This window comes from Dipteris shenzhenensis, chromosome 27 (genome assembly GCF_047967505.1).
Source record: "Dipteris shenzhenensis isolate YYH24624 ecotype China chromosome 27, Dip_SZ_1.0, whole genome shotgun sequence".
Taxonomy (NCBI): Eukaryota; Viridiplantae; Streptophyta; class Polypodiopsida; order Gleicheniales; family Dipteridaceae; genus Dipteris; species Dipteris shenzhenensis.
In genome coordinates, this window is record NC_141622.1 from 44402338 (window position 1) to 44429857 (window position 27520).

Here is a 27520-nt window from a genome sequence, read left to right on the forward strand (position 1 = left end):
ATTTATACTGCATGAAGAGATCAACTTGTCCCAGGCAGGTCTTCATGAGCATAGTCGTTAATCTTTTGGTACGACTAAATGTAACCAAGCTTCCCCAATAGCGGTCCACAGCAATAGACATAACTCTACTGGCTACCGAACCCGCAACTTGCAAGCCATTTATAACTATCGTAGCGCTCGAACTTTGCAAATCAATTGTTACGCTCCATAGCTCCATACGCTGGGCGCAGGGCGACAACCATCTATGCCACAGATTCTATCACGGGTTAAGTTATAAGGTGCAAGGTTTTGGAAATTTGTTACGCTCCAGCCTTTGGTATTTTGCTTCGCCAGCCAGTTACTACGTAAATATGACAACAGCTAGCCCCTGCAATGCTAAGGAGCCCTGAAAGCACAGTTAGGGGAAACAAAAATGGGGAAACGGAAAACGGAAACGTTTCGGGATTTTTGGGAGGGCTGAAACGGGAAAACGCCACGTCAGGAAGGGGGGTTTAGAAAAGGGGGTTTTGAGATGAGAACACACACATTTAGAATGCTACAACCTACAGCTTGAAAGAGAGCCAAGGGTTGAAAGAGAGGGCTGAAACTTGAAAGTGGGGCTTGAAAGAGGAGGGAACAGAAGCCTGAAAGAGAGGGCTGAAAGAGGGGGCTAAAGGAGGGGGCTGGAGGGGAGTAGTTGATGATGGAGGGCTAAAGCAGCTTGTAGGAGAGAAAGGAGAGGAAAGGAGTGAATGGGGCTCAAGGAGGGCTGGAAAACCTTGAGGATGGAGAGAGTATGAGGCTGAAGGAGTGGAAGGAGGCCAAAATCGAAAGCAAAAAGACCAAAAACGGGACTGGCAGCGGATTTCGCGTCATTTTGGAGACCTAGCAGCCTGTGTTGTCTGAAACGGCCCATTTCAGGGCTCTGAAATGCGTTTCAGACTGGCTGAAACGTTTCAGCCAGCCGTTTCAGGGTTCTGAAACGCATTTCAGGAAACAGGGCTTCTCTGAAAGGGCGTTTCAGGCCTGGCTGGGCTCTGAAATGTGTTTCAGCGTAACTGTGCTTGAAAGTAACCACCCATAAACTTGCACGTGTGCCACTCAAGTATCCGACGCAACTCCTTTCCACCAGACAAATAGACCTTGGTATCGAACTCCAAGCGCCCTTCAAGTAGTACATGCAAGTCCCGTGACGACGGAATAGCCCTCAACTTGCAGTCGCGAACTCCTGCTTCATCGCCTTCAAATCGTCAGATTCCTGTCACAAAGTCCACACAAAGCTTTCGTCTTTGACTCCAATCTTGTATGACTTCGTGTACATTTCTTCCAGTCAAACCACCAACTCACACAATTCGCTGATGATCTACACCCGGACGACAGACCAAGGCAAGTCTAACCATACTGCGTACTCTGAGCGAAGCGTCGCTCCAACTCCCACAGCCCGATGCAATCCCACGACCAGTGCTCTGATACCAAATATTAGATGCAAACTTGATTACTCCTCTCCTTTACGTCGAATCATGGGCACAGGCATAAGGATTTTCCTCCTAGCCAACCTCGGTGGTAGTAGTCAGCTTTTTCTCTTTTTTTTTCAATCGTTACGTGAAGCTCTTACTTAACAATTCCACCAAGCCCCAAATTTCCCTAGATGGATCTAGTATGCCACATGTCTTCATTTTAGGGTCCCTCCTTAATGCATCATTTACCCCTCTCTTGGGATATCATTAAAACTATTTGCCCCTTGGCACATTTCATGCATTTAGGTCCCTTAGCCTTAGATCCACCTAGTCTAGTATGTCACCCTCACCAAGGACCTTGACCTTGATTCCTTTTTTATCATTTACATGAAGCCCAAACAAATATAATACAAACATTGATCCTCTAAGGGAAAATGTCGACTGACCCTTCCGAGGTCATGTTACCTCAACTTGAGCGTAACAGCTCGCTTTCACCCAAAACTCAAACTTCATTGAATATCTCCAAGGCCAACACATAATCAGGGTATCTTTGATTTTTTAATTGGTTCCTTAGGGGTGTGTTAGACACCTCTAGTTCTGAGTTGTGTTCAAGGTTCCATACATGATGAGAAAACTCAGCTATGATCCAGGCCAACACTGATACAAATGCTGAGCGAAATCCATCCAGCTATCAAACATCCCCCCCCCAACCCAACCCAAAAAGACTTACCTACAAAATCAAGGATAGGAATAAGCTCTTAGTGACATGATACAAGAGAATGAGCAATCAAAACTTTTGAAGGACACATTCCAAGAGGCCAGACTGGTAAGAAACATTGAATGGAATGTTTTGCATGTCTTCAACATCCTGCTTACCTGGTTTCTTATCCATTTCTCAAGGCAAATTCATAAATTCCGTATAACATATTTCTGAGAAAATTTTGTAGGTGTAGAATTTCAGTTCTTTCTAGATCCGTCTGATTTTTTATGGATGGGCTCTGTATTAGGATATTCTTGACATATGATGCTTGAACTTGATGGAAGCAGTTCACACATCAATCCCAACGTCTAAAAAATGCACAAGCATAAGTATGCTGGCAAGAACCTTGGCTTTTCTTTTTTGAAAAGGATCCTGTAAGCACAGGGGCGCCCCCCTTTTTTCAAAGGATCTTTGAAAACTACCATAATGCCCTGAAACTCCTTGTAAGAATTCCTCGAACCTGTCATATGATAAATAGGATAAATTATTTAGGAAAACAATGGAAAGAGTATTAGGATACCAAATCAATAAGGAAAAGCATGATGTGATTCACAAACTAATCCATATTGAATACCACCTAATTTCCAAAGTTACTCTGCCAAGATACTTCACAAGGCACCAGCAGCCTTTAGTAACGGTACGAGCCTCCCACGACGGTGTTTAGTAAGGGTACCTGTCAAAGTGCGGGTGCTTGCATCCATCACTGGCACCATCAACCTGACACAAAAGACAATCCTCCTAGAAAGAATTCTGCCAAAAAAATTCCTACTTAAAATTGTAGAAAGGGTACCATGCAACCCAGTGGAGACCAGATTAAAGGACAAGCTTATCAGGAAATCAAAGTTTAGATGCCATGAAACACCTTTATGCAAGCTGAGTTCAATACTCTGCAAGATGAGAGCAAAAAGATTATGCAAATTACAGCGTCCACAACTTCAGGACAGCTGTGCAAATTAACAGGTCCAGATGCAATGCGCAAGGTAGATTTAAAGCTAGAGACAAGGACAATCAGGTATGACTTTAGTGTACATTAAGGTAATGTAAACCCTTACAAATCAAATCCATATATATTTAGAAATGAGACTTAACCCAAATTTCTCAATATTCAGATAGTGCAAAAGACCAGTGCACAAATTCCTAGTACTGCTAACCAAAAAGATGAACACCAAGATTTGTCAGCAGCTGCTGCTCCTCCCCCTCTAGCTGCCCTCTCCCTTCAGCCCCTCCCCCTCAGCCCTCCCCCTCTCAGCCCCTCCCCTTCAGCCCTCCCCTCCAGCCCCCTCACCGCCTCCCTTCCCCGCCTCCCCCTCCCGGCCTCTCCCTCCCCGCCTCCCCCTTGCCCGCCTCCCCCTCTCCCTCCCTGCCTCCTCTCCCTCTCTATCCACCTCCCCCTTCCCGGTCTCCCCCTCTCCCTCCCCGCCTCCTCTCCCCCTCTACCCACCTCCCTCCCTCTCCCCTCCCCACCCCGCCTCCCCCTCCCGGCCTCTCCCTCCCCCTCTACCCGCCTCCTCCCTCCCCCCTCCCCGCCTCCTCCCCTCCTGTCTCCCTCCTCTCACCTCCTCTCCCCCTCCACCCTCTCCGCCTTCTCCCTCCTCTCTGTCTCTCCCCCCCCCCTTCTCTATCTCCTCCCTCCCCCTTCCACCTCCCTCCTCTCGGTCTCCTCCTCCCGGCTGCCTTCGCCTCCCTAGCAGCCCCTCTGCCACCTTCTCTCCATCTCCTCCCCCAGCTACCTCCTCCTTCCCTGCAGCCCTCCCTCTCATCCTCCTCCTCCTTCCTTCCCGGGCAGCTTAGTGCAGAAGGAACTTTTCCAAGTGTTTGAGTCGGCCTTACCCACCTCAATTGGCGATGGCTCTGCCTTCATCCAATCTACGTCCACTCCCACCGGCCGCAAAAACAATGATTTTTTCAAAAGACGAGTTGCAGCAGCTTAAAAAAGACGCAGAGCAAGAGAGTTCGACATCACTCTTTGCTCGCATCCATGGGTCCCACCCTTCCAGATTACAGGCCAGGGACCGGATGCTCTCCGCTCTACCTGGAGGCCTCTCAGGGCACCTCACAGGTTGTTTTTGACTCCTCAGAGGTAGCAGGTACAGTGCTTCAGGCCAGTCCGTTAGCACTGAGCTCTGAGAGGATTTTTTTGACCCCTTTCTCCTTGGGGTTTGATCCTGTCGAGGAGGATAGCCGAATGACGTCACTCTTCATCAGATTTCCCAGCCTTCCTCAAGTGTACCATCGACTTTTGCATTCAATTGGAGCCGCCTTTGGGATGGTTACCGAGATCCCCCCTCTCCTCCCTGAGATGCCTTCCTCAGTAGTAGAGGCAGTCAAGTCGGATGGGGTACCGCGTGTTAGGGTCATTGTCTCTTACCCTAACATCTCGGATGACCACATTATGCTTCAGCGTCCAGGTGGCTCCTTCTTCAGACAGAGAGTCAAGATTGTAGGGAGACATGATCAGTGTAGGATTTGCAGGACCCTTGGGCACTTTGCCAGAGATTGCCCAAGGAAAAGAAAGAAGAAAAGACCTAAAAGATCCACGGGTACGCCTCAAAGCTCTACCCGACCCGGACCTTCCTCACGACCAGTGCTACTAGACCTTCGACTTCATAGCCAGGACTGTCAGCCTCTCGTCCTGGTACTTCTTCAGCGCAGTCAGGACCATTAGCCTCTCGTCCTGGTACTTCTTCAACGCAGACAGGACAGTCAGCATGTCTTGTTTTAGTCATCCCCCGTTGGGTGCCTGTTAGGGTTGGGGAGCCAGTTCCACCTCAAGCTACCATTGATGGTGCCGCGGACCTATCTCTTCAGGCAGAAGACTGCTCCCATGTGCAGATGAGACTGCTCCTGCCCCTTCAGGTGTTCATGTGCAAGAGCGCTCACCTAGGGAGAACCTTTCGGCAGAGACCCATGCCTTACTTGAGAACAATGCCAAAGTCGTGGCCGAGGTCATGCAGATCCCCATGCCGAGCTCATGCAGCATCATGCCAAGATCTTGCAGCACCCCCCTCCTCTTGCACTTCTTTCTACACCTGACAGAGGTAAGGGGTTTATTGGTTCCACTCCTCCTTCTGTAGGGCTCCTTCGCACTCCTGCGCCAGAGGTACCTCACAGGAATTCATTTTCAGTTCTGGCAGACTTGGCTGAGTTCGAGGCGGAGGAAGAGTACCCTCTACGCTCGGGGAGCACATCTTTCAGACATCCGTGGACAGAGTTTCACCCTCAACAGGTGTGCGTGTGCTATTCCCAGTTGACTTCCCTCCTCTTGATAGGAGGAAATTTTCTCAGAAGAGGGCTTTCTCCGCTACCAGGTCGGGTAGGATCTTCCACCCGGCCTCTTCCTCTCACAGATGAGCGGGGGTGTACCTCACCGCCGCCATAGGTAGCTGATTCGTAACCAACTATCCAGGTGTTACTTGTTAGACACTTGCTTCTAATTACAGATAGATCACGGGAGTAGCACCAATATTGTTCCACCCAGCCAACCTTGCTGAAGCGTGAGAGCTGACAGAGAAATTTCGAATTAAAAACATACGTGAACAGTGCATTCTCTTCTCTCACTAATTCCAACAAGCCCCATCTCCCTAGATGGATCTAGATGCCACATGTCATCATCATAGGGCCTTCCTAATGCATCTTTTCACCCCTCTCTTGGGATACTTTAATTTCAATCGCCCCTAGGCACATTTCTTGCATTAGGCACTTAGCCTTAGATCCACCTAGTCTGGTGCTATCAACCCTCACCTAGGACCTTGACATTAATTCCCTCCCGATCATTAACATGAAGCGCAAACAAATATATTACAAACATAGATCCTTTAAGGGAAATGTCAACTGATTCTTCCGAGGTCATGCTACCTCGGCTAGAGCCTAACATTCCTTCCCTCTTCAGACATCAGCGTCCTCGATGATAAAGTCTGGGAACACTCTCCGCAACTGGTATACAGATTCCCAGGTAGCTTCGGATAGAGGTTGACCATGCCATGCAACCAACACCGTGGGTATCTTCCGATTTCGTATTTGCATTGTTCCTCGGTCCAGGATTCTTGTTGGTTTGCGCCTTGCATTATCCTCTATCTCCTGAAACAAAACCACACCTTCGATTAGTGAGTCACCTGTATGTAAAAATTTCTTTAAGCGCGAAACATGAAAAACCGGGTGCACCTTACACCCCTGTGGCAATTCTAATTTATAGGCTACCTTGCCTATTCTCTTTAGAGTGATAACTTAGCACACTCTCATGAAGTCAACGACTTCGAGTGCGAAGGAACTCTGAGAAAAACTTTTTCTCCTTCCTTAAATACTCTTATAGACCGGTTTTCATCCGCATACACCTTGGCTCTATCCATAGCCTGGCGGATATTAGCTCTCGCAAGTGCTAGCATCTCCCGCATCTGAACCACAAAGTTCGCGGCACTAGGCACTTTCTGAGGTACTCCAACTATAGTTGGATTTGCTGGTCTATAACCATAGTTCAGCTCAAACGGACTGAACCCTGTAAAGAAATGTTTTTTATCATTGTAGGCAAACTCCAACAATGGCAACCACTTGTTCCATGTATGTTGCCTCAATGACACATATGCCCTCAGCATATCCTCTAAAGTCTGGTTGACTCTTTCCGTCTGACCATCCGTCTCAGGATGATCCCCACTACTTATTCCCAACTCAATCCTTAGTGTCTCAAATACCGCGGTCCAAAAATGACCGGTAAATCTGACATCTCTGTCTGACACTATGGATCTAGGCAATCCATGCAGACGAAATATATGTCTAATAAACAAATCCGCCACTTGCGGGGCACTAACAGACTCTCTAGTCGGAATGAAGTGAGCCATCTTGGTTGGACGATCAACCACCACAAGGATAGAATCATACCCTCCTTGTGTTGCAGGCAGCCCTACAATAAAGTCCATGGAAATGCTCTCCCACTAAGTGGTATTTCCAAGGGCTGTAAAAGTCCGGGTGGCTTCACCCGCTCTGCCTTGCTTACCTGACACGAAAAACACCGTGTCACATATTCATGAATATGCTTTTTCATATTTGGCCAAAAGAAATCTCGCTTCACAAGATCATATGTCCTTTCGACTCCTAGATGTCCCGCACATGGGCTATCATGGCACTGCCGAATGACTCTCTGCTTGAGATCATTCTGACTAGGTACTACAACCTTGCTATTTCTTTTCAGCATACCATCCCTTATGGTATATCTTGCATATGTTTGGCCTTTTCTGGACGCCAGGTCATCCTTTTCGTTTTCCCCGGGTTTTAACACATGAGCTTTAGGCCATAGACTCTGGACAAACTCGTCCACCTTTTGAGTTTCTCTAATCTCGGTCATTAGAGCACTCTCTAATACCGTGAAACTCATATTGTGCATAATGCGAGACAACGCATTAGCAACCTTATTATCTTTCCCTCTTCGGTACCGAATTGTTAAATTAAACTCCTGCATGAGCTCTGCCCACCTAGCTTGACGGCCCCTTAAGTCAGGCTGTTTATAAAAATGTTTCACAGTCTCATAATGACCAAACCTGCTTTTGAAAGCGGTTTTATGCACATCCTCGGCTCTAATCCGGATCTGATGGTAGCCACACTTACGATCTATCTTACTGAAAATCACAACTCCATGTAATGGATCTACCAAATCATCAATCCGAGCCATCGGATACCTGTGCTTAACAGTGATATTATTCAATGCTCTGTAATCTATACAGAGGCGAAACGTATCATCCTTTTTCTTCTTTAATATCACTGGCGAAGCAAAAGGTGAGAAACTTGGTTAAATCTACCCCAACTTGAGATATTCTTCCAGTTGTCTACGCACCTCCACCTCTTCAGTAAAACTCATTCTATAGGGAGGTCTATTTACAGGTTCTGCCCCTGGGATCAGTTCAATCTTATGCTGAACATTCCACTCTGGAGGTAATCCATAAGGTAGTTCATCCCTAAAACATTCAGAGAACTCCTCTGCTATAAGATTAGCCAGCTTAGCCATCTCACCACTTTGCGCAACATCAGTGCTAGCCGACGAATCATCAACCGGCTCTACTGATGCCGTACAAAGGAATAAAAACTCTTCTTGAGCTTTTCGGATTTCCATCACGGAAACCAACAGTCCCTGAGGTACATCTTTTTTCACCTCGCAAGACATAAAGCACATCATTCATCTTGAATTGATATACGTGCTTTTTCCAATCAATGGCTGGATTCTTTCTAGAATGCCATGCCATACCCAGGGCTATATCTGCATGAACAAGCTTAGTTATTTCAAAATCAAGCTTCTCAGCATAGTCCTGAATACGAAGTTCCAACTGGGTAACCCCTTGGTCCCATACTTCAGTTGAACTTCCATCTGCCATCCTGACTGTATATGCATAAACAGATGGGTTAGTCTTTAACTTCAGCCTCTTCACGAGCTTGGAGTTAATCACATTGTGAGTTGACGCCGAGTCAAACAACACAATGACATCATGATTGGCCACTTGCCCTTTCATTTTAATTAACTCCGTATCATTAAAGACTGTATACCCCATGGCTGCGGGCTTAGATAGGATGTTATCAGGTGCACTCGTTACTAGCTTAGCGATAGACACACATAACAAACAAGGTACTGACCTTTGAGAAGATCCCGCTAGCTGAATCTGCATCTCTTCCGCTCTGGGACTTCCCTCCATTTCCACGTCGCATTCTGAGACTACCATCTCAGCCATCCGACGATCCTTATTACGTGGACAATCCTTCCACTGATGAGGCTGAAGGCATCCAAAACACAAGCCTTCTCTCCTCGCCTTTTCTCTTTGTTCTGGGTTTAAGGGAGACTTAGACCAAGCCCGGGCTGCCATTGGGGTTACTTTCCTCTTCACTCCAATGGTGGTACTTGGTTTAGGAGTTTCAGCTGGTTTCGCCTGCTTGGCTTGACCACTCGGCTGAGAACCACTCCCTTTACTAATCCATTTCTTCTTAAACCCAGATTTCTTCGGATACCCATACTGGATTCCGACCTGTGCAAACCCACTTGCCCTACTGCCGTTGGCATCTTCATAGTTCAGGGCTATGGCTATTGCATCATCCAACGTGTTCGCGTACTTAGCCCGAACTTCCATTTTAATCCGATCATTCAATCCAAATATGAAATCTTTCACTTGGATTGATTGAGGCAGGGGTTCAACGACCTTCATTATGCTCTCTCGAAACTTATCAGTGTATTCTACCACTGACAAATTTCTCCGACGAAGGTTCCTATATTGATCCCAAGCTCGAGATGCTTCGTCAGGAGGTAAGAAGTGTTTCCTGAATTCTCTTTTAAACCCCTCCCAGGTAGTGGATGCTATACCATCTTTTTGTTGTTTAATCCACCACCAATCCGCTGCCTCACTAAACATGTGGGTGGCCTCACGGATCTTCTTGATATCATTCCTGATTTCACAAATGGCGAACGCCTCGTCCCATTTGTGTAACCAGGTCTCAATGACATCAGAACTACGGTCATTCATCCATCCAGAATACTTTTCCGGCCTGTAATTGGCAATATTTGGTACTTTAGCCTTTCTAGGCTCGACCGTATGGACACTAGACTCCGGTTCCATTGGAGCCTTTCCCTTCTCATCTCGAGAAGGTCTGGCAGACATACTCTGTATCACTCTTCTAAGTTCAGACTGCCCTGCATTGGCCTGTAATTGTTGCGCTAATAACTGCTGCAAGGCATCCTCAAGTAATGCAATCCTGCCAGATAAGGTGTGAGCTACTGGGCGCGACACCTGCTGGGTCGGCCGGACTCCTGACTCACCAGGGTCCCCTCTGGAAGCCCCTTCTTCTGCTTCCATTCAGGTCAATCGGTGTTTAAAAAAAAAAAAAAAAAGACACCGCTAGAAAACTGTATTTACAAACTGACGCAATTCAGCGTACTGACACTCTGACACAATTTCCTATACTAGGGAATACCTGCAATCCCAGATTCACACTAACTAGGCATTTGATACAGGCATATATCCCAAATCCCGCTTTTCCCTATACTACGGAAATTCTTGCAAGTCAACTCAGACTGAAACACACAGGCATAGTCTCAAGCATAATCTGTCCCTGCTATAGCATTGAACCTTCATGCAGACTAATTATTAACAAAACCCTCTTCACGCAAGCGGAGCATCAACAAAACTAAATCAGGAAAAAAACACAGAATTGACGGATGTCAAAGAAAGCTCCCTGGTCGATCACTCCCGCTACCCAGTTTGATCCATTGGATTTTCACGTATGCAGATATCCCGAAGCCTGTAGCCTCCTCGTAACTTCCTGATCGTAAATGATACGTTTCTGCCAAAGCCTTTGCAATCTCTGGGTTCCCGTCAGAAACTCGATATTAGCTGATACGTACAATCAACTAACTACAGTAGATAAGCGGAACAGATAGCGATGTGAACCTATCGCCTGTTGTCACAGCTTCTCAGATCCCCCGTAGTCCTGCCTGCGCGTCGCCCTTCCACGAATCTCATCGAAGACCTCCGTTAACGTGAGTCCCTGTTAGTCTTCATTCTGTCGTAGACCATGGGCAGCAACACCTCGTAATTCGTTAATTAGCCCGTCGCGTGGAGGTCACGAGCAATTGCGAACTGACCCATCGTATATCACGCCCACGTCGTCCGTCGTCGCATGTTGCGTCAGCAGCTGCACATTCACCATTTCAACTCTCTCCATAGCTCACAACGCACTTCACGTTCCGTCACCCAGGTTCTCTCTCTCACCTAGCCTTGAGCTCTGGTCTTTCGTCCACCCCTTGATCTCTTCCTAGCGCTCTGATACCAATTGTTAGACACTTGCTTCTAATTACAGACAGATCACGGGAGTAGCACCAATATTGTTCCACCCAGCTAACCTTGCTGAAGCGTGAGAGCTGACAGAGAAATTTCAAATTAAAAACATACATGAACAGTGCATTCTCTTCTCTCACTAACTCCAACAAGCCCCATCTCCCTAGATGGATCTAGATGCCACATGTCATCATCATAGGGCCTTCCTAATGCATCTTCTCACCCCTCTCTTGGGATACTTTAATTTCAATTCCCCCTAGGCACATTTCTTGCATTAGGCCCTTAGCCTTAGATCCACCTAGTCTGGTGCTATCAACCCTCACCTAGGACCTTGACATTAATTCCCTCCTGATCATTTACATGAAGCGCAAACAAATATATTACAAACATAGATCCTTTAAGGGAAATGTCGACTGATTCTTCCGAGGTCATGCTACCTCGGCTAGAGCGTAACATTACTAATAGACCCATTGATATTGTTATGATCCAAGAACACAAATTGGATGTCAAGGATTGTGCTAAGTTGGATAAGCTTCTCTCAAGCCATATTTTTTGATCACCCGCCTTGGGCACCAAGGGAGGTACTTGCATCTCAATTTCTTCTTCTATACTCCCCTTGGTGATTGGACACGCGATCATAGTCCCTTCTAGAGCTCAGTGGATTATACTTTTAATTGGTGGGCATAAGGTTGGTCTTTTAAACCTTTATGCACCCAATTACAGAGGGGATCGTGTCCTCCTTTGAAAGGAACTGCTCTCTTGGTCACATATTGCAGAGGCTTGGATTGTAGGGGGCAATCTCAACACGGTTGAAACGACTTCATACAAAAAGGGTGGTAGGGAAGGTGGTATCCACTCCCTAGAGAGAGCAGCTTGGGATGCCTTCCTTTTTCAGTACAGTGGCAGGGATGCTTGGCACGATGATGCTTTTCACATTCAGCCACATTCTCTCATGTTTTCTTGGTCGAACAGGAGATTGAAGATGCCTATCCATGCATGGATTGACAGATTTTGTGTGGATGATTGGGCTCTTGACAGAGGTGGTACTGTAAGCATTGCAGCTGGGGTATCCACTTCGGATCATTTTCCAGTGATTGTGATGGTTTCAGATCCTCATGTGAGGGGCCCTTTTGTAAGTGTTAGGTATCCAGATGCCTTTTATACAGAGGAGCGCCTTATAGAGACAGTGTTGAGGACTTGGGTATCTCATATGCATAATGAGCAGTTTTCTCCGTTAGACGTAGTTGCAGCCCTCTTTGGTATTAGCGACTTTTATCTTTCAATTGCTCGTAACAAGGGGGGTGAGATCCTCGAGCATGAGACAGGTATCTGTCAGCAGTTGGATGCCCTCCAGAGGGAGGAGCAAAAGAGGCCTACAGATGCTTGGATTTAGGAACGCCTTGCTGCTGCAGCAAGGGCTCAGCAACAGTCACTTTTAGATCAAAGCACAGAGTATGCCTTCCATGCCAGAGAGTCATTTTGGACTCAGACGGAAGGTAGGGTCAACAAGCAGTTCTTCTCTACTCTTGGCCTGAGACATAGTAGGGAGAGCGTCTCATAGCTTGTTGAATCAGGCGGAGTTCTTTAAACACATCTGGATGCCGTCTTGCGGGTTGCCGCTGATTTCTATACCTCCCTTCTTACAACAGATCCTGACACTCGGGCCACAGATGATGCTAGATTGGTTATTTGGCAGCACTTACCTCGGTTGGTGACTGGGGACATGACTGTCTCACTTGATGCACCCTTCACCAACTTAGAGTTCAAGACTGCTCTCTCTGCCCTTCAAAAGGGCAAGTGTCCTGGTTCAGATGGACTTACCCCCTTATTTTTTATTATTTTTTGGGATAAGATTGGGGATCACATTACTTCAGCCTTGCAGGGTGTTTGGGACTTAGGGGAGATGCCAGACTCACTTACGGAGGGCCTCATTCATTTTATTCCGAAAAAGGGTTGCAAGAATTTAGTGTCTCACTCATTTTGGAAGGCTTTTGATTGGGCAATGCATAATGGCCACAGGCTAGCCATTCTACTCTTGGACTTTGAGAAAGCTTATGACAGGGTAGACTGCGGATTTCAGGAGGGCACACTTACTCGCTTTGGTTTCTCACATGCATGGATCATAGGGGTGTCAGCCCTCTATAGCTCAGCCCACAGCCAGGTTCTTATTGATGGAGTCAGGGGGGACAGGTTTGAGATTACCAGATCAGTCCGCTAGGGATGCCCTTTAGCCCCCTTTCTGTTCTTATTTGTGGTTGAAGCTATGAGCTATTACATTAGAGCTCAAGCTGATATTGCAGAGCTGTTCTTATTTGTACGACTGTTTTTTTGGATGCCACTCCACAGACACTGACTTCATTCAAGACGGCGTTGGATTTGTTTTGCATTGCGGAAGGTGCACACATTAATTGGAACAAATCCAATGGCTTTTCGATTAGTGATAAGGACACTCCAGACTGGGGGAATGACATAGGGTTCATTTGGATTTAGAGGGGTGTTTCCATCAGATATCTGGGATGCCAGGTCGGGGTGGGCACCTCTCCAACACATCAGTTTTCTCCAGTGTTGGAGAGTATTAGGAGGAAGCTCATCTTTTGGAATCCTGTCAGACTTGACCTTGCATCCAGAGTTGTGGTTGTGAACCAGGTATTATTGGCCACTGCCTGGTTCATTTGCTCTTGTTGGTGTAGGTCTCGAGATTGTATCGCTCAGCTCATGAGACCTATCAGGAACTTCCTATGGAGCAGTTTAGATGGCACCTCAGATGTTGTAGCCAGGGTGGCTTGGGAGACCCTCATTCTCCCCACACGAGAAGGAGGTCTCAATATTATTGACCCGAACTTGTAGTGTATGGTCTTGCTCTGCAAGTTCCTAGTACATGGATTGATGCTTGGACAGGAGCCCTGGAAAGATTTCTTCTCACGCAGCAGGCAGCCAGTCATGTGGAATGACTCGATATTGGATGACCATGGCAGGCCACTTGGAGTGTCACACTATATGCAGTGGTCTAGACTGGAGAGGAGACCTGCTTCTATAGTAGGCGCATGGTAGGCCTTTAGGAGACTTCCAGAGGATCAGAGACTTTTAGCAAATGGCCACCTTAGAGGGAGTGCAATTAGGATACAACAGATACAAGCAGTCGTTCCGGCAGAGTGGATAGACACCGGTGACATGCCGATCATAGAGTCCACTTGGTGAGCGTTCTCAGGGACGGGCATTCCTTAACAAATTATTGCCCTACAGGATGCACATGAGGATACCCTAGTCTTTGATGTTCAATCGGGAGGCAGACTTGCCAGATCTTCTGATGATGTTCTTTTGGTGGTTGCCTTTCAGCCTGTCAGGATTGCAGGTTTCATGAAGTGGGGCACGGATTCACAGTGGTATCTTGACCCCGATCCCCTTCTCCTTGCACTGGGGTCTTAGAGACTCTGGTTATATGGTGGCTCCCCTATTAGGTTCTTGTAGTGGGACCCAGGGGAGTGGGAATGGATAGTGATGAGGGGCACAGAGAGAAGAGCATCCCCTTCTTTTGTTATACAGTCAGAAATGCCCGGAGATTTCAGCTCAACAGTAGAGGTTGGAGGCCCTCCAGAGCCCCTCATTGGGATAGTTTTCAGATTTCCGCAGTTGCGCGGAAAAACTTTTAGCGTAAGATTTGGAAATCCCTCAGGAATAGAAAGATCACTCTTTTCTTTTGGCTTTCTATTCATGGAGGGATTGCACTGAACCTGTGGAGATCCACGTTCAGGGCTGACCCTACTTGACCTCGTTGCCACTTTGCTATTGAGTCAGTACAGCATTGCCTTTGGGAGTGCAGACAGGCGAGGACGATTTGGAAAGATGTTGCTAGGATTTTCAGTATCTTTCATACAACACCTTTCTACATGACCTGGGGTTCAGTAGCATGGTTATCTCTTACTGGCCCTCAGGTGTTCTTCGAGGGACATGATCCAGATCCAGCTCTCATTGTACGGCGACAATCAGTGGAGTCTTGTTCCCTCCAAGATGTTCCCTTCACTCCTTTTAGACCTGCTCATGCCTCAATAGACACATCATGGGAGATTCTGGCTAGCATTGCAGCTTGGCATATTTGGAGAGCCAGGTGTACAAAGGCGATGGAGGGTAACTAGGTTCACCCTTCCCAGCCTATAGCCAATATTTAGACCGACACTGTACACACTCTGATGGCCATCTGGGCAAGCATGCAAGGATCCTCCAAAGCAGCCACTGCCAGGAGAGTTACTTTTTTCAGAGTTTGGAAAGGATCTCATTTCTTCTCTGAGTCTCCCTCAGGGTTGAGGTGGCATTTTCAGCCTTCGCCTTCGTTTTTTATTAGCTCCTTTTGAGCTGTTTTTTTTCCCGCATTTGAGCTTGATGCCCCAAAACTCATAGTTTGATGAGGTGTGCCGAGAGATACGATCCCACATCATACGCCAACAAAATTTGGGGCATTTGACGATGTCGAACACAACAGATTTCAGCTGACCTTCGTTGACCACTTTGGAGGTGAAGGTCAATGCTTGCTGACTTGATGATACAAATACAGTTATATATAGATGATATCACCCTCGTATCCTCCTCGACAAAACACTTACAGAGACATCTAGAGGCCCTAGAGGTGTTTTGTAGGGAGAGAGACTTGATGTGGTAAACCTTGGAAAGAACAAAGTTATGATTTCAACACCTCCCAAGCGATATTGCATCGATATAGTTTCCCTTACTGAGGGGAATTGGTGGAGATCATACAGACGTACACTTACGTAGAAGTAGTATTTACGATGATTGGAGCTTTGGCTTGACTAGAGCAAACAACACTTCCAGGCACAACTTCCAAGATCCCTCGGCAAAAGTATGGTTGTTTGATACCCTGGTGCGACCAATGCAACACCCTTTTGGGAGAGTGATCTCTCAGTGAGGAGATTTGAGATGCTATAGGTGACCTTGGATGATTCGAAGAAAGCCCTCAATCGCTCATCAGATAGTACAGACAGAGTTCCATGACACCATTTCATATCCATAAAATTTTTCGAATAGTGACATCTTCATCAGATTTGGGCCTTGGTAAGCTAGAGATTACCGAGTTTTGTCATTAGAGTCATCAAGGTGACTAGTGAACAATGGGGTTAGCAGCAAACACTTGTAGTCGGGTACCCTATAGGCCAGTCGGCCTATTTTGGAGGGTATGTCCCCTAGGAAAAGGAGCCTGAAGGGAGGGACCAGCCCCCTTCAGGATGCACATATATCTAGATAGTTTGCTAGTTAGAGTATTCAAATGGATCATCTCTCGCCTTTTCAGTACAGTTTGGGATGCCTCGCCCTCTCAGATTCCATGATATGAGATCAATTGTATACTACAATCGGACCTACTCTAGCTCCATATGTCGTAGACTTGGGGGAGGAACTAAGAGTTACCCAAACAAGTCTCAAATGCACTGAAGATTGCCATTGGGTAGTTTTGTGGGTCTCATCCTATAACTAAGGATCGAGATCTGTATGCTATGCACACTAGAGGAGATGCAGATTGAGGATTGATTGCTACATGCGTGTCTAGTTTATGTTACACTCAAGTTGAGGTGGCGAACTAGATCCATCTAGGGATACGTGGGCTCTGTCTTCTACTTACGTATCTTTGGAGCTTGCTACAACAGGGGTTGGCTGGGTGGAACATAATTGTGCTATCGCCCGTGATTTCGTATTCTAACTAGTTGAAAATATCTGGCATGTAACATTTGGTATCAGAGCGTTATGGGTCACGGAATGGGAATTGGAACGATAATATGACAGCTACACAAATGGGACGAGGCCTTCACCATTTGTGAAATCAGAAATGATATGAAGAAAATCTGCAAGGCCACCCACATGTTCAATGAGGCAGCGGCGGATAGATGGTGGATAAAATAACAGAAAGATGGAGTGGCTTCCACTACTTTAAAAAAGAATTTAAAAAACACTTCTTACCTCCTGACGAAGCATCCCGAGCTTGGGATCAGTATCGAAACCTTCGTCATAGAAATTTATCAGTGGCAGAATACATTGATAAGTTCAGAGAAAGTGTAATGAAAATTTATGAGCCTCTACCTCAGTCGGTGCAGGTAAAAATTTTATCTTTGGACTGAATGATCGGATCAAGATGGAAGTTCAGGCTAAGCATGCGAACACGCTAGATGAAGCAATTGCCATAGCCCTGAACTATGAGGATGCCAAAGGGAGGGTTTATGCAGGTTGGAACTCGGTATGAGTACCCGAAGAAAACTGGGTTTAAGAAGAAGTGAATTAGCAAAGGGAGTGCCTCACAGCCTAGTGGTCAAGCCATGCAGGCGAAGCCGGTTGAGACTCCTAAACTAAGTACCACCATTGGAATGAAAAGAAAAGTAACACCAATGGCAGCATGGGCTTGGTCCCAGTCTTCTTAAAATCCAAAGCAAAGAGAAAAAGCGAGAAGAGAAGGCTTGTGTTTTGGATGCCTTCACTCTCATCAATGGAAAGATTGTCCATGAAACAAGGATCGTTGAATGGCTGAGATAGTAATCTCAGAATGCGACGTGAAAATGGAGAAAGTCCAGAGCAGAACAGATGCAGATTCAGTTCTCAAAGGTCAATACTTGTTTTGATATGTGTGTCTCTTGCTAAGCTAGTAAACAGTGCACCTGATAATATCCTATCAAAGCCCGCAGCAACAGGGTATACAGCCTTTAACGATACAGAGTTAATTAAGATGAAGGGGCAAGTAGCCAATCATGACGTCATCGTGTTGTTTGACTCAGCGTCAACGCACAATGTAATTAACTCCAAGCTTGTAAAGAGGCTGAAATTAAAGACTAGCCCATCTGACTATGCATATACAGTCAGAATGGCAGACGGAAGTTCAACTGAAGTATGGGACCAAAGGGTTACTGCTAAATGTCCCGCTCTTTGCAACCTTCCTGCTGATGAAATCTCAAGAGACAAATTTACTGCAAACACTCTCTCTTGCTCTCCCTCTCTCCCTCTCTCTACAAACACACTAGGGCCTTGGACAATCGTCGGGCTCGACCCCCCCAAAGGTTTTTATTCATGAAGAGAATCTGAGTACAAGAGTTCAGCGTGGAAAACTATTCTCATGAATTCCAAATGTGATTCCTTTTTACAAAGAGCTCATGGCTCAATATTTTGGCAACATGCCAAGTGTCAAAATATCTAACTAAAATTTAGTACATGCCACAAAGGGCAATCTCTAGGGTCTTCCATGTTCCTTGGTCACACGAACATCTTCTGGTCGCTTGCTAAGCTCCTTAATGCTTGGGAAATCAACCTTTCTTACTACCTACAACAATTAATTAAAGCACACCACCATGGCACCAATTAATAATAATAGATTGTGGACTAATCCTAGTCACGGTGGGCGTCCCCACTGAACACATGTACATACCTAACATAAAACATTTCTCTGGTTGACCGAGGTCAACCCTCTTGATCATGATTAAGGGACTTTGACCAACGGTCGAGGCACCTTAATTATAATCAAGTCTCTCCAACCAAAGTTGGCACAACTCTCCAACCGAAGTTGGCACATCTTGGTTAACCGCAGTTAACCTTCTTAGTATAAACCAAGTCTTCCTGACCGAAGTCAGGCTTACTTGACCGAAGTCAAGTATCTTTGACCGTAGTCAATTCTTTGACCAATAGAAGAACTCTTTTGACCATAATTAACCTAGATGAAAAACTCTTTAATTATAATCAAATAAATGATCAACTGTACTTTGACTTAGGATATTTACATTGTGGTGGCATCCCCTCGGCTTCTATTCAGTTGACCTCAACTGAAAAGCTTCTTTGTAAACATCCAAAAGTTGTGTATGATCGGACAACATGTCTTCATCCATCCACTTGGCATCCAATGCCGTATAATTCTTGAATTTTACAAGGTACCTGTAAAATTCCTTGCCCTGAGGGCCTTTGTGTACAGTATGGTACACAATCTGCTCTGGCTGAAGGACCTCCTCCAACTCATCCACTTCTGGTGGATCCTCTGATATTGGCTCTGTAGGCTCTGGCGCTTGGAATTTCTTTAGACGACTCACATGGAAAGCATTGTGAATCCTCCAATGCTCTGGCAATGCCAACCTGTATGCAACCTCATTTATTTCTTCTGTAACCCTGAAAGGGCCATAGTTCCTTGGAGATAACTTTGCATACACTTTCTCTTTTCCTTTAAACTTGCAGAGCCTAGCTTTCTCGAACTTCAAAAGTACCCAATCCCCTTCCTTGAGATCTAACTGTCTCCTATGCTTATTTGCAGCTCTTTTATGCTTTTCTTGAGACCTTTCCATTGCTGTCCGGACTTGGCTGAAAGCTGTGTGGAGGTCTCTCATAAACTGATCAGCTGCAAATATTTCATCTTTGGTCCTTAGGATAGGTGGCAGAATCACCTTCCCATAGATGACCTCAAAGGGGGCTTTCCCTGTAGTGATGTGAACTGTATTATCGTAAGCAAACTCTACCAATGGTAGGTACTTTTCCCAGTCTGAACCTTGGTCACCCACGTAGCATTTCAATATATCCAATGCTGTAGAATTTGCTACTTCACTTTGACCATCTGTTTGGGGATGGAAAGAAGAATAAAAATTCAGATTCTGCCCCATATTATCAAATAAAGCTCTCTAGAATAGACTGGTCATTCTGGGATCTCGATCATTGACAATGGACTTAGGCATACCATGGTGCTTAAAGATCTGTGCCATAAAAAGCTTAGCCATATGATATGCTTTTATGGTTTTACGAACTGGAATGAAATGAGCTTGCTTGTTGCTGAATCTATCAATGATAGTCCAAATCTCATCATTCCCTGACTTTAATCTTGGCAAATAAAAAATGAAGTCCATTGCAATACTTTCCCACGGTGCCTGAGGCACGGGAAGAGGCATAAGTAGGCCAGGTGCCTTCCGTCTATCATACTTCAATTTCTGACACGTAAGGAATTCAGTAACAAACTGATGTATATCTTTCTGCATCCTTGGCCAAAAGAAATACCTCTCTAGTGCTTGAGTTGTTGCTATAATTCCTCTATGTCCAGCATAGGGAGGTGCATGGCATTCTTCCAAAATCTTTTTTCTCATCTCGTGGGTGATGAATAGACAGCCATCTTTCATTAGATACCCATCTTTCTGGGAATAGCGACTGATGGACTGCCCCTCTTGCATTTACTGTAAAATCTCACCAAAATCTGCAATAGTCGCATTGTTGACCTGGGGTCTTCGGAACAAGGCATCTACCACTCTGTTCCGAACTCTTGGAGTATGGACAATCTGAAAATGATACATTGATAGCATATTTGCCCATTTCATATGCTTTTCGGAGAGTTTTTTCTGAGTCAGAAAATATCTCAGACTTTGGTGATCTGTTTTAACGGTAAAATCTGCACCCAAAAGATAATGCTTCCATGTATTCACAGCATGAACTACAACCAACAATTCTTTTTCATAGATTCCCACGTATCTCTCAGCATCATGCAATCTTCGGATTTCATATGCTACACGTCAATTCTAATGCAATGCAGCCCCAACACACTCTCCACAGACATCGCAATCAACATCAAAAGGTTGATAAAGATCCGGGACTACAAGAATAGGCTCTGAACTTCTCCTTAAGTGTATTGATGCTTTCTTCTGTGACATTCCCCAAGTGAAGGCTGCATTTTTCTTGGTAAGATCATGTAGTGGAGCTGCAATATCAGCAAAATGCTTGATGAATCTCTTGTAATAGTAGCTGAGTCCCAAAAAACTATGGACTTCATGCACAGTTTTCAGCTTTGGCCATTCTTGTATGGCTCGGATCTTTGCAAGATTCATCTATATCCTATTCTTGGATATTATGTGCCCCAGATAATGGATCTCTTCCAAAAAGAATTCACTTTTCTTGCCATTGGCAAAAAGCTGATGATTTCAAAGTTCTTGAAACACCAAAGCAAGATGTTCTCTGTGTTCTTCTTATGTCTTTGAGAAGACTAGGATATGATTAAAGAAAGTACCCATGAAATGCCTATACTTTCGAAAGATGTGATCCATCATCTATTGAATGTGGCTGGAGCATTTGTTAACCCAAAAGGCATCACTAAGTATTCATACAACCCAAATGTAGTGTGAAAAGCTATCTTATGCACATCTTGTGGTTGTATTCTGACTTGATGATAACCACTCTTCAAGTCTATCCGGCTGAAAACTGTTGCTCCTCTGAGCTGGTCAAGCACATCATCTATGCATGGTATCGGAAATCTATTTTTGATGGTCATCTTATTTAATACACTGTAATCAATACACATTCGAAAAGAACCATCTTTCTTCTATACTAAAAGTACCGGTGCGCAAAAAGGAGACGAGCTGGGCTGAATCAACCCTTTGGACAGCAAGTCCTGCACCTGAGCCATAATCTCCTCTCTTTGAGTCGCACTGACTCTATAAGGTGGTCTATTTGGTGGCTCACTACCAGGCATTAACTCTATCTGATGATCTTCTGGTCTCTCTGGGGTAACTCCCCTAGCAAAGCATCTAAAAAACAATCTTTAAAGTTCACAAGAAACTGAAATTTATCATTTTCTGCATCATTCATTTCAGCATGCATATCATTTTCTTTTTCTTTTACAAAAACCATGTACGCAGAAATTGCAGACTTTATTGCTTTACCACATGTAACATCAGATACAATGGAAATAGTTTCCCCTTTATTCCTGGCAACTAAACGCTGGTTTTTTCGATAAAACTCAGCACCCTCTCAGGGTATTCTATCTTTACTTCCTTTCGATGGAACCACGGTGTACCAAGTACAACATCATGCTGCTTGAGAGGAGAAATTAAAAAGTCCTCCTGATCTATATAACTCTGTACATGGACACGAAGCTTTCCAATCAAAGGAGTGACTTGCACTGGATTTCCATGGAACATTTGATCAGCATTAAGAGCTCTGCCTAGCTCTTCAGTTTTAATCCCTAATCTCAGGGCTAAGTCTTCGGATATGAAATTGTCTGTAGACCCCGGATCAAATAGGATTAATGCTTGCTGATCTCTTACCTTTCCCCATGATAGCAAAAGCTCTTTTTCCTTTGCGTCTGAAGTACTACCCAAAACATCTGGGACTGCTCCCACCATTGGTCTCGCTGGTACTTGTGGCTTTTTCTGCTCCTTAGAACCCAAAGGCTTTTCATGGCACTGAGCAGCCATATGCCCCTCTTTCCCACATCTAAAGCATTTCCCATCTTTGCAGAATTCAGCCATCTGTTCAGAAGTGAATTGGGATTTGCCTTTATATATCTTTGAAAACTAAGTACCCCTCGTCTTCTAAGGCTGAAACCCTTTCTTCTCAACCTTGGGATACTCTTTCTTTTCTGATTTTGAAAAATCAACTTTCTTCCTTTCAGCACCTCTTGCTTGCAAGGATGGCACTGTGGCTAGATCTTGCATCTGCACAAGACTGGTTACTGAAGCTGAATGCGTAATGTCTTGAATGCTCTTCACCCTCAGAGTATTCACCACTGCCTGAATTTTTGAATTGAGACCTGCCCTGTACTTTCTCAATTGGGTTCTTTTGGAGATCTTTTTGAAAGGTGCAACCTGCAAATAAGCATCCCAAAACTTTTGGTTGTACACCTCCATTGTATCCCCTGCATCCATATGTGAACTGTCCCAACCTTGAAGGACATGATTTTTGAACACTGCTGGTAGAAGGCTTTCTTGAAGCTCTTGCACCTCTTTGGGACTGACCCATCTGTGATCTATGCACTCCACCATGCACTACCTGTCCCTGTCAAGTGCAAGCTGACCATTCTCAACTTGGAGGATTCTGAAAAGTTTTCTGTACCAAATGCAACATCAAACTGCCTAATGAAGTGTAGTGCCTTCTCTGTATGACCATATTGTCCATTATAGGTAATAAACCTGACAGATTTACCTCCATCTTTGAATTCCTTGGTCCTGGAAGACTTGCTCTTCCTAGACTTCTTGTGTTTCCTTCTTTTCCTAGATGGTTTATCTAATGAAGAAGAAGATACAGAAGTTGAGGTTGAAGTAGACGGTGAAGGGCTTGGAGATCGGTGATGATGCCTCGATCTCTTCCTGCTATGAGACCGTCCCCTATGAGATCCCTCTCTCTCGGGCTGTACACAAGAGTGTGCCTCTGGCATTGGCACATCATAAGTTGCACTAGGCATAGTTTCTGCCTGAAACAGATGCTGAGCTCTTGGATCCCTTCTAAGTTTTTCCATCTCCTGCATACGAATGCGTACCATCTGCTCAACCTCTTGCTGAGTTTGCTGCATAATTCTTTGTCTTGGATGTGCATCCCTATTTTGTGAATCCCACTGGATAGGTGATTGAGCCATCTTTATGCAACTTGTCTGAGATCTCCAAGCTCTCACACACACTATGTATGCAACTGATGCACGCAGCCTTTGCTTTTCAAAGAGAAACTACCTCAACAAGAGGTGCCTTGCATTCACAACTTGTGCCAGTAATGGGCTGTCAACTCAAAGCATATACCCACAAGGTTGCCAAAGCATCAACAACTGTATAGCCCCTTTCTTGGCTACTGCAAAAAGCACTGAGAATGCATCTGATTCCCTTTTCTGAGCACAAAGGCATACATGTCTTTACTTGTGCAAATCTCTGGTTTTTCTTCTTTTTCTGTTGCTTTTCTGTCAGATAAAGTACTGACAGTGTACCTTTGGACAGGTAAAAATTGACAGGACAAACTGTCCTTTTTTTTCTTTTTTTTTTGGACAGTAACTGGATTTGTAACTGGCTGGTTACACTAACCAGACTAGCTAGTTCTGGTTTGGTTAGTCTGCAACTGGATTAACTCACAGTCTAGTTACACCAACCAGACTGATCTGGTTAGGCCAAATTAACTGGGCCAAGGTCGAACTGACTGGATACTGGTTCAACTAACCATAGTTAACTAGCTGTAGTTAACTTGACCAGGGTTTCCAGCTATCCAACATTAACTATACCAGAGTTAGCTGCCATGTCACCTGTGTGCCACGTCAGCAAGCTCTAGTTATCTGCCACGTGTCACATGCATATGCCACGTCAGCATGCTTGCTTGCCTGTGTGCCACATGTCAAGACCACATGTCACCGCCACGTCACCCTATGGTCCAAAACCTGAAACTGAGAATCTTTTGTGCGACGTCGCGGGCTCCGTCAACATCTCAGACTAGCAACAAAGAGTAGCTTGGCCTACGCCCGCAAACACGGCAATGCTAAGCATGGGGATTGCGTGAAGGATCGTCATGTCACGTGACCCCGTAAAGTATCCATTAGTCATGCTTCATTTCTGCTTCGAGTTCGTCCGTCGAACTACGTGTCCCCTTTGGTGCTGAAGGTGCTACTACTTGGGTTCTTGCCCATGTTCCGACTCAAGGCTTACGCAGCCTTATGCATAATCAGTGGAGAGAACAGCATCGGGCATTTCAAATCAGCGAAGGCAATCACTGTGAAAAAGAATTGGCACCACATTTCTTGCGTCATGGTCACGGGACCCAGCTGATTCTTTGAACTGATACCCTTACTGTTGGCAATTCAATGGCAAGTTGTGCGCTAGAAAGCCACGTTCATGTTTGACGACGAAAAAAATCTCCACCATGGACAAGACTTTCTCGACCTCCACCGCCTCTTTCAAAACCCATATCAGCAGCAATGCTTTCTCACGAGCAAGAGCAGACCACGTCCCACCAACAGATTTCCACAGCATGTGGGAGAACGGAATCTCTGTAATCTAGATCATCACAGTTTGAGGCAGCTGTGAAGACCAGGCTCTGATACCAATGCTAAACGTGCCGCTCTTTGCAACCTTCCTGCTGATGAAATCTCAAGAGACATATTTGCTGCAAAACGCTCTCTCTTGCTCTCCCTCTCTCTACAAACACACGGGCCCAGGACAATCGTTGGACTGGACCCCCCCGAAGGTTTTTATTCATGAAGAGAATCTGAGTACAAGAGTTCAGCGTGAAAAAGTTTTCTCACAAATTCCAAACGTGATTCCTTTTTACAAAGAGCTCATGACTCAATATTTTGGCAACATGCCAAGTGTCAAAATATCTAACTAAAATTTAGTACATGCCACAAAGGGCAATCTTTAGGGTCTTCCATGTTCCTTGGTCACACGAACATCTTCTGGTCGCTTGCTAAGCTCCTTAGCGCTTGGGAAATCAACCTTTCTTAGTATCTGCAACAATTAATTAAAGCGCACCACAATGGCACCTATCAATTGTTAGCGCTTTTGCATGGAAATAATAGATTGTGAACAAATCCTAGTCACGGTGGGCATCCTTACTGAACACATGTGCACACATAACATAAAACATTTCTCTGGTTGACCGAGGTCAACCCTCTTGACCAGGTTGACCAACGGTCGAGGCGCCTTATTTATAATTAAGTCTCTCCAACCAAAGTTGGCACATCTTGGTTTACCGCAGTTAGCCTTCTTGGTATAAACCAAGTCTTCCTGACCGAAGTCAAGCTTACTTGACCAAAGTCAAGTATCTTCGAGCGTAGTCAATTCTTTGACCAATAGAAGAACTCTTTTGACCATAATTAACCTAGATGGAAAACTCTTTAATTATGATCAAATAAATGGTCAATTGTACTTTGACTTAGGATATTTAAATTGTGGTGACGGGTACCAAGTTGGAACTTCGAATTCAGGACTATGCAAAGAAGCTTGATTTTGAAATGACAAAGCTTGCTCACACAGATATAGCCCTGGGTAAGGCTTGGCATTCTAGGAAGAATCTAGCCATAGATTGGAAAAAGCACATTTATCAGTTCAAGATGAATGATGTGATGTATGCCTTACGATGTGAAAAAAATATACCTCAAGGACCGTTGGTTTCCGTAATGGAAGTTCGAAAAGCTCAAGAAGAGGTTTTATTTCTTTGTACAACATCGGTAGAGCCGATTGATGGTCCTTCGGCTAGCACTGATGTTACCCAAGATGGGGACATGGCCAAGTTGGTAGATCAAATAACAGAGGAGTTCTCTGGTTGTTTTAGGGATGAGTTGCCTTATGGGTTACCTCCAGAGCAGAATGTTCAACATAAGATTGAACTAATCCCGGGGGCAGAACCTATAAATAGACCTCCTTATAGGTTAAGTTTTACCGAAGAAGCGGAGGTGCGAAGACAACTGGAAGAATACCTCACTCTAGGGCAGATTCGACCCAATTTCTCACCTTTTCCTTTGCCAATGATATTGAAGAAAAAGAAAGATGATACTTTTTGCCTTTGTATAGATTACAGAGCATTGAATAATATCACTGTTAAGCACAGATATCCGATGGCTCTAATCCCGGGGGCAGAACCTATAAATAGACCTCCTTATAGGTTAAGTTTTACTGAAGAAGCGGAGGTGCGAAGACAACTGGAAGAATACCTCACTCTAGGGCAGATTCGACCCAATTTCTCACCTTTTGCTTTGCCAATGATATTGAAGAAAAAGAAAGATGATACTTTTTGCCTCTGTATAGATTACAGAGCATTGAATAATATCACTGTTAAGCACAGATATCCGATGGCTCGGATCGATGATTTGCTAGATGCGTTACATGGGGCCATAATTTTCAGTAAGACAGATCTTAAATGTGGCTACCATCAGATCCGTATTAGAGCCGAGGATGTGCATAAAACCGCTTTTAGAAGCAAGTTTGGACATTATGAGTTTTTGATAATGCCGTTTGGACTTACCAATGCTCCTGCTACATTCGTCATGCTTATGAACGATTTACTACGCCCGTATATCGGGAAGTTTGTAGTACATTTTATTAACGACATTCTTGTTTTCAGTAAAAGTATTGCTAAGCATCATGTGTGTAGTATGCAGGAGCTTCTACTTACATATCTTTGGAGCTTGCTACAACAGGGGTTGGCTGGGTGGAACATAATTGTGCTATCGCCCGTGATTTCGTATTGTAACCAATATTCAGGTTTCTGGTTGAAAATATCTGGCGTGTAACAGTTTACCATGAGATCTGTAGACAATATCACTCTCTCTTCCAATTCGGACAACTTACTCGACTGATCCATTTTCATGATCAGGTATGCATCGACCTCTACTTGATTGGGATGCAACGACATAGAGAGACTCTATTGAGATAGATTAGACGGCAGGAGGTGATGGTGACATGAAAGACAAAGCTAGACCGGACGCAACGGCATGTCACAAACTTCTACAAGTCCGAGTTGGCATAATGGAATGGAGGAGGAGCTAGCCGAGATGAGGATGGAGTGGATTACCGAGAAGAGGAGGAGAGCAGTGGAGCCAAAGCCACAAAAACCACGCACAGTGCAAAGACAGACCAATGGAGGTCCAGTCTATCCCGACTTTACTAACAAAGGACCTTCAGAGGCAAGGTATTACTCTTGATATGGCCCACCATGTACAAAGATCATGGAGGCCACGCCTCCTACCATAGCGAGAGATGATTTTACAGAGGCGGATATGAGACATCCTTATATCCCACCAGATGATTGTCAAGGCAACAGGATCATAGTTGACT

General features: G+C 45.0%; 1 protein-coding gene across 1 annotated transcript in view; it reads right to left on the minus strand.

Moving 5' to 3' along the window:
* Positions 1–2781: 2781 nt before the first annotated feature.
* LOC147884362 (glutaredoxin-like) overlaps positions 2782–27520 on the minus strand; it is a 53946-nt gene continuing 29207 nt past the window's right edge. Inside the window, exon 4 of the mRNA XM_087398075.1 lies at positions 2782–2946. Within this exon, the coding sequence (XP_087254201.1) occupies positions 2909–2946 (38 nt within the window). The 3' untranslated portion in view covers positions 2782–2908. The remainder of the gene's footprint in view (positions 2947–27520) is intronic.